General features: G+C 33.9%; 3 protein-coding genes across 4 annotated transcripts; 2 read left to right on the top strand and 1 right to left on the bottom strand.

The window, feature by feature from the left end:
• Window positions 1-4973: 4973 nt before the first annotated feature.
• Window positions 4974-7682, top strand: LOC145133058 (3-hydroxy-3-methylglutaryl coenzyme A reductase 1-like). Its single transcript, XM_079068001.1, has 4 exons — window positions 4974-6088; window positions 6416-6597; window positions 6680-7026; window positions 7104-7682. Exons 1-4 carry the CDS (start codon window positions 4989-4991, stop codon window positions 7344-7346), a joined length of 1872 nt encoding a protein of 623 aa, XP_078924127.1. The 5' UTR covers window positions 4974-4988; the 3' UTR covers window positions 7347-7682.
• A 2079-nt stretch (window positions 7683-9761) lies between these two features.
• On the top strand, window positions 9762-10662 carry LOC145132878 (uncharacterized). The gene is made up of 3 exons (XM_079067829.1): window positions 9762-10055; window positions 10139-10213; window positions 10372-10662. Exons 1-3 carry the CDS (start codon window positions 9891-9893, stop codon window positions 10423-10425), a joined length of 294 nt encoding a protein of 97 aa, XP_078923955.1. The 5' UTR covers window positions 9762-9890; the 3' UTR covers window positions 10426-10662.
• Window positions 10663-11360: 698 nt separating this feature from the next.
• LOC145133471 (AT-rich interactive domain-containing protein 6-like) lies at window positions 11361-14935 on the bottom strand. 2 transcript variants are annotated; one of them, XM_079068406.1, is made up of 14 exons: window positions 14603-14935; window positions 13469-13997; window positions 13262-13395; window positions 13137-13176; window positions 12985-13037; window positions 12829-12874; window positions 12655-12750; window positions 12475-12576; window positions 12343-12394; window positions 12181-12253; window positions 12008-12074; window positions 11878-11928; window positions 11699-11791; window positions 11361-11601 (listed from the first exon to the last, which is right to left on the bottom strand). In XM_079068406.1, the coding sequence occupies exons 2-14, from the start codon at window positions 13988-13990 to the stop codon at window positions 11497-11499; spliced, it is 1434 nt and encodes a 477-aa protein (XP_078924532.1). In that variant the 5' UTR covers window positions 13991-13997; window positions 14603-14935; the 3' UTR covers window positions 11361-11496. The 2 variants fall into 2 exon arrangements, with proteins under 2 accessions (XP_078924532.1, XP_078924531.1); XM_079068405.1 differs by having other exon boundaries at window positions 14633-14935.
• Between the last annotated feature and the right edge of the window lie 200 nt (window positions 14936-15135).

The following is a 15135-nucleotide window of genomic DNA, read 5'->3' as shown; positions in this document are numbered from 1 at the left end:
AAAACATTTCTTAATTCTTAACCTAACTTTCTATCTTTTAGGATATTTAACGATCCTAACGTATTTTAATTAGGATATATTTTATTAATCATAATTTACTATCTTTCTAGGATATCTAACGATCCTAACATATTTTAATTAGGATATCTTTTAATAATCAGGGTTGCCACACTTCTATCTACTTTTTTCAAACACTTAGATCATCTCCAACCCATCTCCATTTTTTTCTCCATAAATGGAGTAAAAAATGGGGTAATTGTGTTTCATCTCTAACCCTACTCTATTTTTACCCCATTTTTTATCCTAAAAAATATATTCCTAGAATATTCCATTTTTGTAACTTATATATTGTCAAATACATCCCTCTACTAATTAGATTTTAACAAATATATATTATATTTTTTCATTACAAAATATATTACAGGTTATATTATCATAAATAAAATGTTTCATCTCTAACCCTACTCTATTTTTTACCCCATTTTTTATCCTAAAAAATATATTCCTAGAATATTCCATTTTTGTAACTTATATATTGTCAAATATACTAATTAGATTTTAACAAATATATATTATATTTTTTCATTACAAAATATATTACAGGTTATATTATCATAAATAAAATGTTTATATAAAATAAATTTAAATTATTTATTACTTTATTATAAATAATTTTTAAATTAATAAGATTATATTTATAATAAATATATCAAGATCACGATCATATTTGATTACTATATTTTATAAATTATGTTACCATTTTTCAAGTCTTTTGTATATATTTAATTTTTTATATGAATTCGATAAATAAATATTAAACTCTGTATTTATGATTAATTAATATAAATCAGTATATAACATGATATTAGAAATATTAAATATTGCATTTAAATTATAATTAGTAGATAAAAATAAACTAGAAATGTGTAAAACAAAAATGAGAGGACTAAAATTGGTAACCGAAACTTCAACTCCATTTTTTGAGATATGACTAGTATTCCCTCAAATATGGGGGAATGTTATTCATATCTCCAAAAATGGAGATGGAAATAGGGTAGGGTTGGAAGAGAATGAGGAAGAAATAGGGAAAAATGGAGTTTGGGGGTTGGAGAAATATATTGAATCAATTATTTTTAATGAATAGACTCGATCACAACTTCAATATACAATTCAAAGGAATCAAATAGGAAAGGATACTCTGAATCATAGAACTCTAATGAAATATATGATCAACCAACATTTATCGAATTTGAAAAAGAGTCATAAGAGATGGTTTGATCCTCTTTTATTTTTCTCTTGAACCAAGAGATCTATGAATCGGGATCCTGATGCATATAGACACAAATGGTCCACTGGGAGCAAGAATTTCCAGGAACATTTCGTTTCTGAGCAGAAGAGTCGTTTTCAAGTAGTGTTCGATCGATTACGTATTAATGAATATTCGATTGATTGGTCTGAGGTTATCGACAAAAAATATTTGTCTAAGCCACTTCGTTTCTTTTTGTCCAAGTTGCTTCTTTTTTGTCTAACTCACTTCCCTTTTTGTTTTGTCTGTTTCGGGAATATCCCCATTCATAGGTCCGAGATCTACATCTATGAATTGAAATGTCCGAATGATCCACAGTTTTTAGAATCAATAGGTCTTCAAAACGTTCATTTGAAAAAATTGAAACCCTTCTTATTGGATGATCATGAGACTTGCCAAAAATCTAAATTCTTTGATCAATGGAGGAACAATATCACCATTTTTGTTCAATAAGATACCTCAATTTTTTCAATAAGATGTCTTTAGGCTAAGGGGAGTGGTAACATTCCTAGCACCTTGTCATGTAAGATTTTTTATTGCCACATAAGTTATTATATTGCCAAGTAAGCTTAGCAAGTATAGGTTAAAAAAGGTAAGGAGTGGTAGTGAGAGGAGTTTAACAGGTTTTGTTTTGAAAAAAATAAGGAAAAAAATTTAAAAGAAAACAACCCCAACCAATCACAACCAATATTTTCCTTATTTCTATTCTCGCTATTACAGAAGCGATTCGTCACTGGCGAGTCCCTTAGCGACTCATAGGGGATGGAGTAAATATTGGTAGCGACTGTTTTGGTGAGAGGGGTGGCGATGCCACTCCCTCAAGCCTTATAACAAATAAAAACTATAATTTTCAACTATTAGTTACCGCAACCAATTTCCAGTTTCCAGCTTCCAACTATCAACTACCCGGTACTAGCCCTATCGAAAATACCCGATACCCAAATTACCGGCCTGAGTTTTTCGGGTATCGGGTAAATCGGGTATCAGGTTAACTTTTTGGGGTATTCGGGTAACCCGATTTTTTTTTTCAGGTCGGGTATAGGGTATGTTTGTTGGGTTTCGGGTATACCCGAATTATTTTAAAAATTACTTTTTTTTCGTAGAGCAAATAATGATGATAATAATATTTTTGGTCTCCAAAAGCATAACCCAATAAATATTATTAAATAGAGATGGTGTTTAGTCACAATGCTCTAGGTGTACGTTCATGCATTCCTCTACACGAGTTTCTTAGCCTTAAAATATAAAAGAATCAAAGCAACAAGAGGCTTAATTTATTAGATTAACTAAATCGCATCTTACACCTCTACAATATCCACCTCCCTTTAAAACATAAATTAAAGAAGTTGATTTCAAATTCAAAGATTTGCCCCGAGTTCTTTTGGTTGTCACACAAAACTTTGAACTTCTGAGTTTAATTATTTGGATATTGGAATTTCTATCCAACGACAGGAAGCACCAGATGTTGGAACCGAGTCTAGAATTTTCTGTTAGAAATGAAGTTTGTATGTACAACTCTCTAATATTACAAGTAATACTGAATCATTTTCTATCAAAAGTTGAACTTTTACTATTTTTATAGTTTCAGGAGTGTGTATAACATTGTTAATGGATTGTGTTTTTACCATAAGCGAAAATGAGCATATATGTCATGTGAAAAATGAATGATTTGTACATATACATATTGCATGTTGTGAAAATATATATGGAAACTATAATCTAATTATTAGGAAAAAACTATAATGAAGAAACAAACAAGAATGACCAAATACAAATGATGTTTATTTCTTGATGAGATTGTAGGAGAAGATAGTACAAAGATAATTCAGTGGCCAAAACTCAAAAACTGGAATCTAAAAATCTTATTGTACTTCTAACTCAAAATGGTCGAAAGTTATTTTAATGACTTTTCCCTTATTAACTAGAATGGTCGAAAGTTATCTCAATGTTCAAAGTTTGAGTAACTTCATTTATGTCTCGTTTGTTTATATAAACAAGACTAATAGAGCACGACATATTTATTTCATTAAATTTATTTTCAGATGTCATTTAAAAAAAAATTATATATTTCGGGTAATACCCTGAATTACCCAAACCCGACCCATTACCTGAATTATCCAAACCTGAATTACCCGAATTTAATTTGAGACGGGCAGGCCCGATTATGACCAAGGGCAAGGTGGGCACATACACAGGGCCCACCTTTTTAAGGGGCCCATTTTTTATACTATATTCAGTTCTTAGGCCCAAATGCAAAGCTTTTCCAGACGAATCCTCTAATCGAGATCTGTAGTAGACTCGTAGTCCACACACAAAGGCAACAAAGCGATCATTCAACGAAGGTCGATTACTCAGATTAATCGATTACGAAAATCACTCGATCATTTGATCGTCCACTCCTCCAGTCGTGCTAATCAGGTAATCAATTTCTAGTTTTCTATTTGTTCCACACTTCCACATATCATATTGATAGATTTCTTCATAAATTTTGTTAATCGTATTCTATGATAATTAGGTTTTAGGCATCATATGTGTAAAATATAATGTGCATTTATTTAGTTTCTTTAAAGGGATGAATGAATAGTATGTATTGACAATAAATAGAATACAAATGAAGTTTGTCGACTTGCAGTTAGGCCTACCAATTTTTGAAGTTCTATTTAAACTTAAAACCAACACTTAAAAGGTATAATATTCCATAAAGCTACAGCTTTGTCAAGTTGCACAAATTTAGCTTCAACTTTGAGTAATTAGTCAACACTAACACAATTTTCCATTTCTGCTTATTAATAAAACTAAACCTGCTATATGCCCATGGTTAATTTAATTAGCTTTTAACTCTATTGAATGTTATGAAACCCCACATTACTTGAGCTAGTTAGTAATTACTTGTTCTTATTAGTGCAGTGTATGTTAATTACTTATGGGATTAGTGTATATAGACTCTCAAATCTCAATGTAATTTTTGTTTTTTTTTTGTTTTTTTTCATTTTGTCAACTATTTGAAGTCATTATAAATTTCAGAATTTTATGTATTTAATTGCTATTTTGTCAACTACTAGTTGGATTAGTGTAGTATATTTAATTAGTTGTTGGGTATGAGCCATCGATGTTAATTATTAGAAAGACATAGCGGTTTGGCGATGATATCTATCGAGAACAAAATCTTAGAGAGTATAGACTACGAATAGTTGATCAACCAATCTTCTATCAATAATGCTAGGATAGCTTCAAGGGTTTTAGGTTAGATGTTATAGCTGTTACGATATGTAGTTACTTATTAAAATAATATGATTTTGTCAGGTTTATTGATATAAAGTTTATCATCGTTTTAAAAAACTTTAATTTATATAATTTAATTCGTTACATGTTAGGGCCTAATGACATTTTTTTCCGGTTCGTCCTGGACATTTCAATCCTCGGGACCGGCCCTACAGTCGGATAACGGGTATTTTTTTTAATATAAAAAACCTAAATTATCCGAAACCAAAAAAATTACCAGATGAACACCCCACCCGATACTAGCTTCCAACTTTCGTGAACCTACCAACTATTAGATATCAACCATCGACTGCTGAAAAAACACGTCCTTATTTTTGTCTTAAGCAAGAAGGAAAAAACAAGATCAATGGATGCATGCCACGTGTAGTACAAAAGCAAGTGAAAGCGACAGCTGCATCCAATGTCAAATATCAATTGCTTTACAACCCCACGTCACCGCATCCAATTCACATGTATAAATTCCCCCTCGAAACCACCGATCATACGCCGCCTTCTCCCAACCGCCACCACTACCATTACCATTTCCATGGATCTCCGCCGTGGACTTCCTCCAATACCTCCCTCCACCACTCCCATAATCCGCCACCGGAAGACTACTTCTAACAATAAGAATAACAACCGATCATCTTCCTCCAACGGCACCGTCGTCGATCATCGCTCAACTTCTCCTATCCCTAAAGCATCCGATGCATTGCCCCTTCCTCTATACCTGACAAACGGTATTTTCTTCACTCTCTTCTTCTGCGTCGCCTACTTCCTCCTCCACCGTTGGCGGGAAAAAATCCGGTCCTCTACCCCTCTTCACGTCGTTACCCTCTCCGAACTCGCAGCCATCGTCTCCCTCATTGCCTCCTTCATCTACCTTCTAGGGTTCTTTGGCATCGATTTCGTTCAATCCTTCATCGGCACCTCACGTGTGGACGAGGACAACTTCACTCTCGAAGACGACGTCGAACATCATTCTAAACCTAAACCTAGAATTATGGATCATTTACCGACGGTTGCTACTCTCACGTCTAAAAAGGACGAAGATATTGTGAAATCTGTGGTTTCTGGATCGATTCCTTCGTATTCTCTCGAATCAAAGCTTGGGGACTGCCGGAGAGCGGCTTCGATTCGACGGGAGGCGTTAGAGAGAAAAACGGGGAGGCCGTTATTAGGGTTACCGCTTGAAGGATTCGATTACAATTCGATATTGGGGCAGTGCTGTGAGATGCCTATTGGTTATGTTCAGGTACCTGTTGGAATCGCAGGACCTTTGTTGTTGAATGGTGGCGAGTACATGGTGCCCATGGCTACGACGGAGGGATGTTTGGTTGCGAGCACAAATAGAGGCTGTAAAGCCATATTTGCATCAGGCGGAGCCACGGCGATTCTGTTAAAGGATGGGATGACAAGGGCGCCTGTTGTTAGGTTTGGATCGGCGGCAAGGGCTTCTCACCTTAAGTTCTTCTTGGAAGACGCCCTCAATTTTGATGCATTAAGCATCGTTTTTAACAAGTAAGATCCCTCTTTTAGGTGTTTCCACCTTCAATTCTTCATTCTTGATAACTTTCCTTTTTAAGATAGAAAACTACTTTTTCAATCACCATCAACAAGAACTGTTTTGGAAGTTTCTATCTTCAAATTGAACCACATCAAACAAATTGCCATCATATCCAACAAAAATTGAAAAAACCCTTCAATCCCATCAGATTTAGGTTGAAAAAAGGTTACATTTCTTGCTTTAGTACTTCACCAACTTGTTACCATATATGGCTCTACTTTCTTTGTAATAGACTACTAGTTTTGAGAATCTTGATTAATTTCTACATTCTTTTACATCAGATCAAGCAGATTTGCTCGGCTTCAAAGCATTCAATGCTCAATCGCCGGAAAAAATCTATACATCAGATTCACATGCAGCACAGGTGATGCAATGGGGATGAACATGGTGTCAAAAGGCGTCCAAAACGTTCTAGATTTTCTTCAAATCGAATTCCCAGACATGGAAGTAATTGGTATATCTGGTAAGCCCTTCAATTCCTAAACTTGCAACATTGACACCATATCTTTCATTAAGATTCTTTAATTTTGTTGGTTTTTTTACAGGAAACTTTTGCTCAGATAAAAAACCATCCGCTGTAAATTGGATCGAAGGGAGAGGAAAATCTGTAGTTTGTGAGTCAGTGATCACTGCAGATGTGGTGAAGAAGGTGCTAAAAACCACAGTGCCTGCTCTTGTAGAGCTTAACATGCTCAAGAACCTTACTGGTTCAGCCATTGCAGGTTCTCTTGGTGGCTTCAATGCTCATGCAGCCAATATTGTTTCAGCTGTCTTTATAGCCACAGGTCAAGATCCTGCTCAAAACATTGAAAGCTCTCATTGCATTACAATGATGGAGCCTGTCAATTCCGGAAAAGACCTCCACATTTCTGTCACTATGCCCTCCATTGAGGTATTTTCACCATTCTACACTATCTTTTAAATACTACCCATTTTTATACTGAGGGGTATTTTGGGAATTTGGTTTAGGTTGGGACAGTGGGAGGTGGGACCCAATTGGCATCTCAATCTGCTTGTTTGAATTTACTTGGAGTGAAGGGTGCAAGCAAAGAGTCACCAGGGGCAAATGCGAGACTTTTGGCAACAATTGTAGCGGGGTCAGTGCTGGCTGGGGAGTTGTCTTTGATGTCAGCTATTTCATCTGGGCAGCTTGTTAAGAGTCATATGAAGTATAACAGATCCAACAGGGATATGACAGTAATTTCGTCTTAGTTTAGTAAATAAAAGAGAAAGAAATATAGGTCTAAATTAAAGAAAAAGGATTGGAGAGTTAAAAGAGTTGAAAGTATCTGTAAAGACCACAATGTGAGGTGTTACTGACCATTTTCCCCCGAAGAAAGAGATGTATTTGTTCATGTTTACTTTGTGTTAGATTGTTGTGTTTGCTTTTGGGGATGTAATTTCAGGTAGAATAATGAGGGTGTAATTCTTGCTCCTCTTTTGTTAATTTGTGTAGCAGTAGCACGACATGGGGCAAGTTCGGATTATGAGTTATCTTTGAGACATTTGCATACGAATTTTATGTGACAATGAATGGTGTTTATGTTATATCTTATGTTTTAACTTAAATTGTTTGATAAAGAAAGGAAGTTATTGGTAAACATTTCTTTTTATTTTACTATCATAGGATTATTGTTTGATATGTTAAAAGTTTCATATTTGGCCTTCCTTGTTTGTGTTATTTATCAACAACGTTGCACTCGGGATTCCTATTATTATGGAGTAGGGGAGGTAGATGTCGACAATTGTGTAGAAGAGTGATTATGTCACAAAGGTGACCTTTGTCATGTGCAAAACAAAGACATGTAAATAAGGAAAAACAAGAACAAGAAGAGAGTAAGTTAAAATGAACAATAAGATAGATACAATGATAAATCATAATAAATGCAGAAAGACTTCAAGAGCCTGCAAATGAGACAAAAGCAAGTGGAGTTGGTCAATTTAAACAATAAAAAAATATATATGAATAAAATAGTAGACAAGTATACAAGATGAATTATATCAACATAAAGGATCAAAATAGAAAACAAAAAAATCCGACAATATCTATCCTGATGTTTACCCCCATATTTGAAGTCATGTATGTGATCGGAAAGAACAAACTTCTTCGGGTTTGATGTTTGCCCTCTATCCTCCTTTCCGGTGTTGATGGCATAGATATACCACCTCAAGCATCCTCTCAATTTTTCTGAGATCTTTGCTATTTATATGTTTGTGTTTTCATATGACGGAGGTCTACCACCTGACAGAGATTTAACTACCGATATCAACTTTTCATTATCTCATTCTAATTGAATTAAGGAGTTGATGTTATAATGTGTAAAATAAATCTTTTGCATAAGTGCCGGGATTATAATGATTAAAAAACGCTAAATATGATATGTATTAAAGAGTTTCGCTCACCACAAAATTATCAAAATGGGAGGAGTGTCATAACAAAATAACAAAATAACAAAATAAAAATATTTCCATTATTTATTAAAAGAATGATATGCATGTCGTGAACTGGATTTATATATATATATATATATATATATATATATATATATATATATATATATATATATATATATATATATAAAGGCGATCTTGAATGTAATGATATTTATTAATATTTTGGGATACATCTTTTCTAACATTAGATTTTATAGATATGTTAGATTTAACTAATTTCAAATCATAACTTCAAAAATCATGAAAAAAAAAACACTTCTCCGAAGGTTTAGGTTTAGGTTTAGAGATGTGTTAGGTCTTCGCGATATATAATCTAACAAGAAAAATCAGTAAAATACATTCGTTTGAGAAGATATACACCTATAATAGTCCTAAATGCTAATAGTCAAAATATAACTTTGGAAACCATGAAAAAACTTACGTCCAACGGGCAATGGTTTATTATATAGACTTTAGAGATATACTAGATTTTCAAGATACATAATCCATCCGACTAAAAACATTATGAAATTGTAGTTTAGTTTAAGAAGAAATAGGACAACATTGATCTAAAACGTTTTAGTAATCAAAACATAGCTTAAAAATATGTTAAATAACCACATATCACAAACGGTCTCCATAGGTATGATAGGGTTTTCAAAATATGTAATATGGTTAGAAGAAGCAACAAGTCACAAGTTTGGTTAGGGGGGATATAGAACAACATTGACCTAACATGTTATACAATCGAAAAAGGATTTCAAAAAACATTGAAAATACATATCACGAATCACAAATAGAAAATCACGACTACGATTAGAAACAATTAAATAAAGGAGATGATGCACACCACTTACTTGATATGATGCAATTTAGTTCAAAGCATTTGCCATAAAGTTTTCTTCAAATGTGCCATCGTGGAATAATTATCGATTTCATTAATAATAATAATAATAATAATAATAATAATAATAATAATAATAATATATGAAGCATACATTCTTTTAGTATTTTGGTCATCGTGGACTAAGGACCATTCCATAATATCGATATGTGCGATCGTATAAGTACTAAAAATATAGTTTTTTTTTTAGTATTTTTGAGATTTGTTGCTTGAATAAAATAGTATAAAAAGATATTTTACATTTTTATAATAATTTAAATAAATTTGTGAAACCTCGTAATATCGCGAGATATTTAGAAAAAACACGCACGCGAAATTCCTGCAAGGAAGCGATTGGTAAATTTCAAGTTTCAAAGATCAACCTCTATTTTACCCGACGGAACCCTAATTTACATCTGAAAGTCCTAAGAGGATTATCGATGGCTACCGGATTGAAGAAACATTTAGGCAATGCCAGATCGGTCGTCGGAAACGCAATGGGTGGTCTCCGTGGAGGAAGCAACCTAGCATCTTGGGTGGTGGCCGGAACCTTAGCGTACTTTCTGTGGGTCAAGCCTTCCCAAGAGCTCAAGAGAGAACAACAAGTACTGATCTTCTTGGCTATATGTCTGAATGATTTCAAAATTGAATGACTGGTGATCAAATTGTTTGTTTTATTCTATGTTAGGAGCGAGCTGCGCTTGCGGCAGCGTCGGATCGTTATCGATATGTTGAGAAAGTAAAACCGATTCCAGATCTTCAGGTTCGATTGTGTTCTTATATCAATTTCATGCCTCTTTTGCCGAAGAACCCTCAAAATTAACTTCATTTAACACCAGTTTGATCCAGAATTGAGAGTTTGAAATGAATTTTATCCAATTCTTCCATTACTGAACCTTTTTTTTTTTTTTTTTTTGGTAGGAAACTGGGCTCATTTATGGGAACAAAAGTCGAAGTAATACTCCTGAAAACTGATTGAGATGATTCTGGGAGAGGGGTAAAGGTAATTTTGTTACTTACTTCACAGTCGAAGGGTTTGATGTAGTATACAGTGATTGTGAAACTTTTGGTGTTATTATGTTAAGAAATATATGAGAGAAAGAGTTATAGTTATTCTATATTTGCAGAGAGCTTGTGCATTGTAATAATGTCTCCATGTAATCTCTTATGAGGAGGACACAAATTGACAAATTATACATCTCAATTTTCAAATGATCTTTGTTCAACTTTCCTACATGTCTATCACTTTATCTACACTTTATGAGGTAGCTTGATTGAGAAACAGTTGCAGGATGTGTAAGAAAATTGTGTGATATGGGGAAATGATACCTACCATAATTTGCTTTTGTGGGACATGGAAAGAGAATGAGTTCACAAACACTACGATGAGAAGTTTCATTCTTGTTTTAGTGATAATACATACACCCATACATGTGTATGTACATACGCACATTGGCAGATGCATGTATACGTGCATGAATGTAAACATGTACATATACACATATGTATGTATGTATCTATATAAGATCAAAGTGTTGTTTGCTACCAGATTTGTTTCTGATCATATATGTTGAATTTTATTTAACTTAGACGTGATGGTTCATGTTTTATATTAATAATGTGTCATCTTCACAAACTAAATAATGATTTCTAGCAAGATACAAGAGATCTTGTTGGCTATTTAAAGAACAGACTCTTGAAGATTGCTTAATTGCAACTAAAGTTTATGTGAAAAATACTTGCTTTTGTTTTAGGCCATTGAGATATGGATTTTAAGATGTTTTGACTTCTCCTAACAAAGTGCAGTTGAAAATTCTTTACGAAAACCAACCAACATTTTAAAGAAAATTAAGTTGCTCACACTAGTCTTTGGTAGTTAACCTTAAGCAGAAAAAGCTAAACTTGTTGGCTTGGCTCAAATCATTTTTACCACCAATCATATCATATATAATAATAGTAATTAACACTAAATATTTGCCTCCTACTACTTCAATTCAATGTCCCCTAGGCTAAAACTTGTTTTTCAGTTTAAAACATCAGATGAGATCAGATGTTTGACTGCTCAAAAGGCACACGAACCAACAGGCGTCCATGTAAGCTCACAATTGCTGATGTACGAAGCGGATCAATTCTTGATGGTAGGCTAATCACCTGTTTATTATTACAAGTCAAAAAGTCAAACACAATAACTTTCACAAACACAAACACAAACAGAGAGCCATTTATACATATATTATAATCAACAGACCTTTTTGAAAGCAGCAATGCCCCACGGGTTGTCAAGTTGCTCGGGTTGACCCGTGATGACTAGACGTCCAGCTGGATCAGACTGGACTCGTACCTAAAAGTCAATGAGAGAACAAATCAGTCATTTTAGCTGAAAATAAAGCTAGAGCATTTATAATCAACATATATATATATACACACCTCTTCCCGCAGAAGTCCTGGAACTAGGGCATACACTTCAAAGCAATCTTTCTGTACATAACACATAAAGTCAGCAAAAGTCAAATGTGTGTTATAAATGTCAAATGGTGTGATGTGACAATACACTTACGGTTTCTCGCACATTTATTTTCACCCAATTAGCAGGGGGGCCCACATCGGCAACCGTGGTGACAACTCTATCACATTTCAAAACAAGCAGATGTATTTATAAACAGTTAAATATTATTATATGATATTAAAAGAAAGTAACAAATATTAGCAATTAAAAACTTGATTCTTAACTGCCTAGATGTTTCGGTTCGTACAGCTTTCACTGGATGCTGCACTTCACTTGGTCTTTTTTGTTTAAGTGACCCTATAAACTCAAAGATTATGCAATTAATATTAACAAACACATTTTGGTCTTTTTAATGTTAAAACTAAAACATTCATAAAAATACTCACCAATGCTTTTCAGACTTTTTTCGCGCTTCTGTGAATTGTTAGAATTCTTTTCCTAACAAAAACAAAGTCGATATAAATGGTAAAAAAAAAATTATAATGTTGACTTTTTCATTGACCAAGTAACTAACTAACCTCACCAAAACCTAGGAGACGTTGGGCATGCCAGCCTTGCATGGCTCGAGCTGCAGCATCCCTACGGGCCCTACCTGACCCTGGTGTCTGATGACCAACTGTCTGAAAAAGCCATTTAAAAATCAATTTATGAAGTGGAATAAAAATTAAAAGTATTTGGAAATTAAGATTTAAGTTGACCTCAATTTCAACAATAGGAGCCTCTGGGTATACGGTTGCTAGAGGGAGTTCAACCTCACCAGTTTGGATCTTATGCTTTTCATATTCAAGAAGTGCCTACAAATAATAACTTTCAATAATTGATTATTGCAAAAAAAAAATTAAAAACAGAAAAAAAATAAAAAGAGTAATTACCTTTTCATAGAACTGGCGGAATGTCCACGAAACGGTTGTGCATGTCCTTCATGATACATAATGTATTGAATTAATAGCATGGTAATTATATAAAAAATATAAAATATCAATGTTTATAAGTAAAATAAAAAACTGTAGATGTTATTATGTTCTTACTTGGGTGGACGAAAAGATTCTCCTACTTGTCGCCACCATTTGGATGCAGTTACCTAAAGAAAATCGCCATAAAAGGTAATAATAGGAGACGATAATAATTATTATTATTATTAAATCTTGCTTAAATAGACCTAAAAATAAAGAGTGTATACCCGTTCATATCCACCCAATTTGATAACAGCCCTCCATAACCTACCACAAAATCACAACATTACAACTAAGGCTTCACCCAAAGATCATAAAAAGAAATTTTGGAAAAAGAAAAAAGAAAACTTACTTTAAACAATTCAACGGTTGTCCATAAAACTTAGGAGGCTTAAATTCCAAGTTTTTCTCCTTATAAATGGCTTCCACCTCTTTCATGAATGTTTCTTGATCCTCTGGAGTTCCAGATTCATAGCCCTCATCCATCTAATAGTTTAATACAAAAAGGAAGCTTAAATAAAGGTGTCGATTGAACTTCTTAATTTCAATGAGAAATTACCTTTGTGTCCTCTAGCTCATTCTTTAGTGTCACTGCACTATGATCCTCAGCTTTGCTAGGTGATTGTATCACAAGGGTGGTTGGAGTCACAAGCTCTTGATGTTTTTCATCTCCTTCATTGTTATTCTCTTGCATATTCATTAAAGCATCATGGTCATGGTCAGCTTCATCTAGTACACCATTGTCATCATCTTTGTTACCATCATGAACTTTATCATCATCCATTGTTGTAGCATCTTTGTTACCTTCATGAATCTTATCATCATCGTCCATGGATTTAGTATCTTTCTCATTAACCTGAGTCTCATCCACAGGTGATTCCTCCTCACTTTTGTCTTCCTTACTTGGTTTTTCTTGCTTTGTCCCAATTTCATTTGGGCTTTGAACATCATAAGACTCTTGTTGTTTGTCTCCTGCTTCTTTTTCATCAAGCTGGTTTTTTTCAACACACTCTTCACCACCCACCACTTCATCTTCTAGAAGCTTTCCAGCGTCCTCCATCTCCACATCCCTTTCATCCATTTAAATTCTACAAAAAAAAAGAGTAGAAGTGTAACTTCATATATAGACTACATATTTCTAAGCGTAAGGTGGAAATAGTTATGAAATTTGTAAATAAACAACCCTTATTTGGGACTGAAGGTGCCTATATTCAACCTAAATAACACAGGATTCATGGCACTAGTAATAACCTCTCTAAAATCCTCACGAAGGGAGTGATAAAAACTAATCCCACACAAACCCTAGCTTTCTACCATCAAGAAGGTACCAATAAACACAAAATCAGCATTGCAGATTGAGACGTATGACAAAAAACAATATGAACAAAGTATTTCCTGGTTCGTTTCTTCCTAACGATTCTGAATGACTTTGAGAAACAAAATTTACAGCAAATGAAAAGGTTCACACATGTTTTTGCATCTTCAGAAAACACAAAAATCTGCACAGTGTTTGTTAAGTCTTAAACATCAAATGAGAACACTGATATCTAAAATTTGACGAAGAAAACAAAAGGAATCGGAACTGATAGAGCGCATTTCGCGGATTTTCAATTTTCACTTAACGCAGCTAAAATTCAAAGCAAATCGCCAAAAGTTTCAACAAATTACGACAAGTGTTGAGATGTAAACATACATTGTTATCAGAAACACAAAATAAATTCACCTTCGTCTGCTATGAAACCGAAATTAAGCGAATAAAAACTAGGGTTTGTTCTTGGCTGGGTGTTTCACAGAGAGTAGTGATGGCGACGCGTGTGTTTATGTACGTAACGCCTCTTTATAGGTGGTGAGGTTCTGTGAGATGCGATGAGGGGCGAAAGGGGACAGGTGTGGGCGCGCGATTGGTCGAGAGGCAGAAATGGTAACGCCGGGCAGAGCGTCAGCTTAGAGGCACGGCGGTGGTGTTAGCATTTGTGTCTGCTTCCGTCTGCGGTTTCTTCGTCAAATAAGAGAACGAGTCTCCCTCACAAAGCCACCTGGATATATAATTGATTACCTTAAAATGTCAAAATTACCCATATATTTCATGTTAAAATATTTTGATAATCAATTTTATTTCATAAAAATGTTTAGTAAAATTTCTTTTTCAGAATATTTGACTTAAAGATTAAACATGTTTTAATTATCATAGTAAAATTAAATTATATAACATGTTTATATATTTTA

Source organism: Lactuca virosa, chromosome 8, assembly GCF_052849685.1.
Source record: "Lactuca virosa cultivar CGN04683 chromosome 8, Lactuca_virosa_CGN04683_v6, whole genome shotgun sequence".
NCBI lineage: Eukaryota > Viridiplantae > Streptophyta > Magnoliopsida > Asterales > Asteraceae > Lactuca > Lactuca virosa.
Note: the sequence above shows the minus strand (reverse complement) of the source record. Positions and strands in the feature narration are given on the sequence as shown.

What these genes read in the sequence shown, in the direction of transcription:
- LOC145133058 (XM_079068001.1), top strand. Translation starts at nt 4,989, where the DNA reads ATGTCAAATATCAATTGCTTTACAACCCCACGTCACCGCATCCAATTC. An exon ending in TTAAGCATCGTTTTTAACAA is followed by an intron (nt 6,089 to 6,415) that starts GTAAGATCCCTC and finishes CTTTTACATCAG; the next exon opens with ATCAAGCAGATTTGCTCGGC. An exon ending in GGAAGTAATTGGTATATCTG is followed by an intron (nt 6,598 to 6,679) that starts GTAAGCCCTTCA and finishes GTTTTTTTACAG; the next exon opens with GAAACTTTTGCTCAGATAAA.
- LOC145132878 (XM_079067829.1), top strand. Translation starts at nt 9,891, where the DNA reads ATGGCTACCGGATTGAAGAAACATTTAGGCAATGCCAGATCGGTCGTC. An exon ending in AGCTCAAGAGAGAACAACAA is followed by an intron (nt 10,056 to 10,138) that starts GTACTGATCTTC and finishes ATTCTATGTTAG; the next exon opens with GAGCGAGCTGCGCTTGCGGC. An exon ending in AACCGATTCCAGATCTTCAG is followed by an intron (nt 10,214 to 10,371) that starts GTTCGATTGTGT and finishes TTTTTTTGGTAG; the next exon opens with GAAACTGGGCTCATTTATGG.
- LOC145133471 (XM_079068406.1), bottom strand. Translation starts at nt 13,990, where the DNA reads ATGGATGAAAGGGATGTGGAGATGGAGGACGCTGGAAAGCTTCTAGAA. An exon ending in CAACCGTTGAATTGTTTAAA is followed by an intron (nt 13,177 to 13,261) that starts GTAAGTTTTCTT and finishes ATTTTGTGGTAG; the next exon opens with GTTATGGAGGGCTGTTATCA. An exon ending in GAATCTTTTCGTCCACCCAA is followed by an intron (nt 12,875 to 12,984) that starts GTAAGAACATAA and finishes TGTATCATGAAG; the next exon opens with GACATGCACAACCGTTTCGT.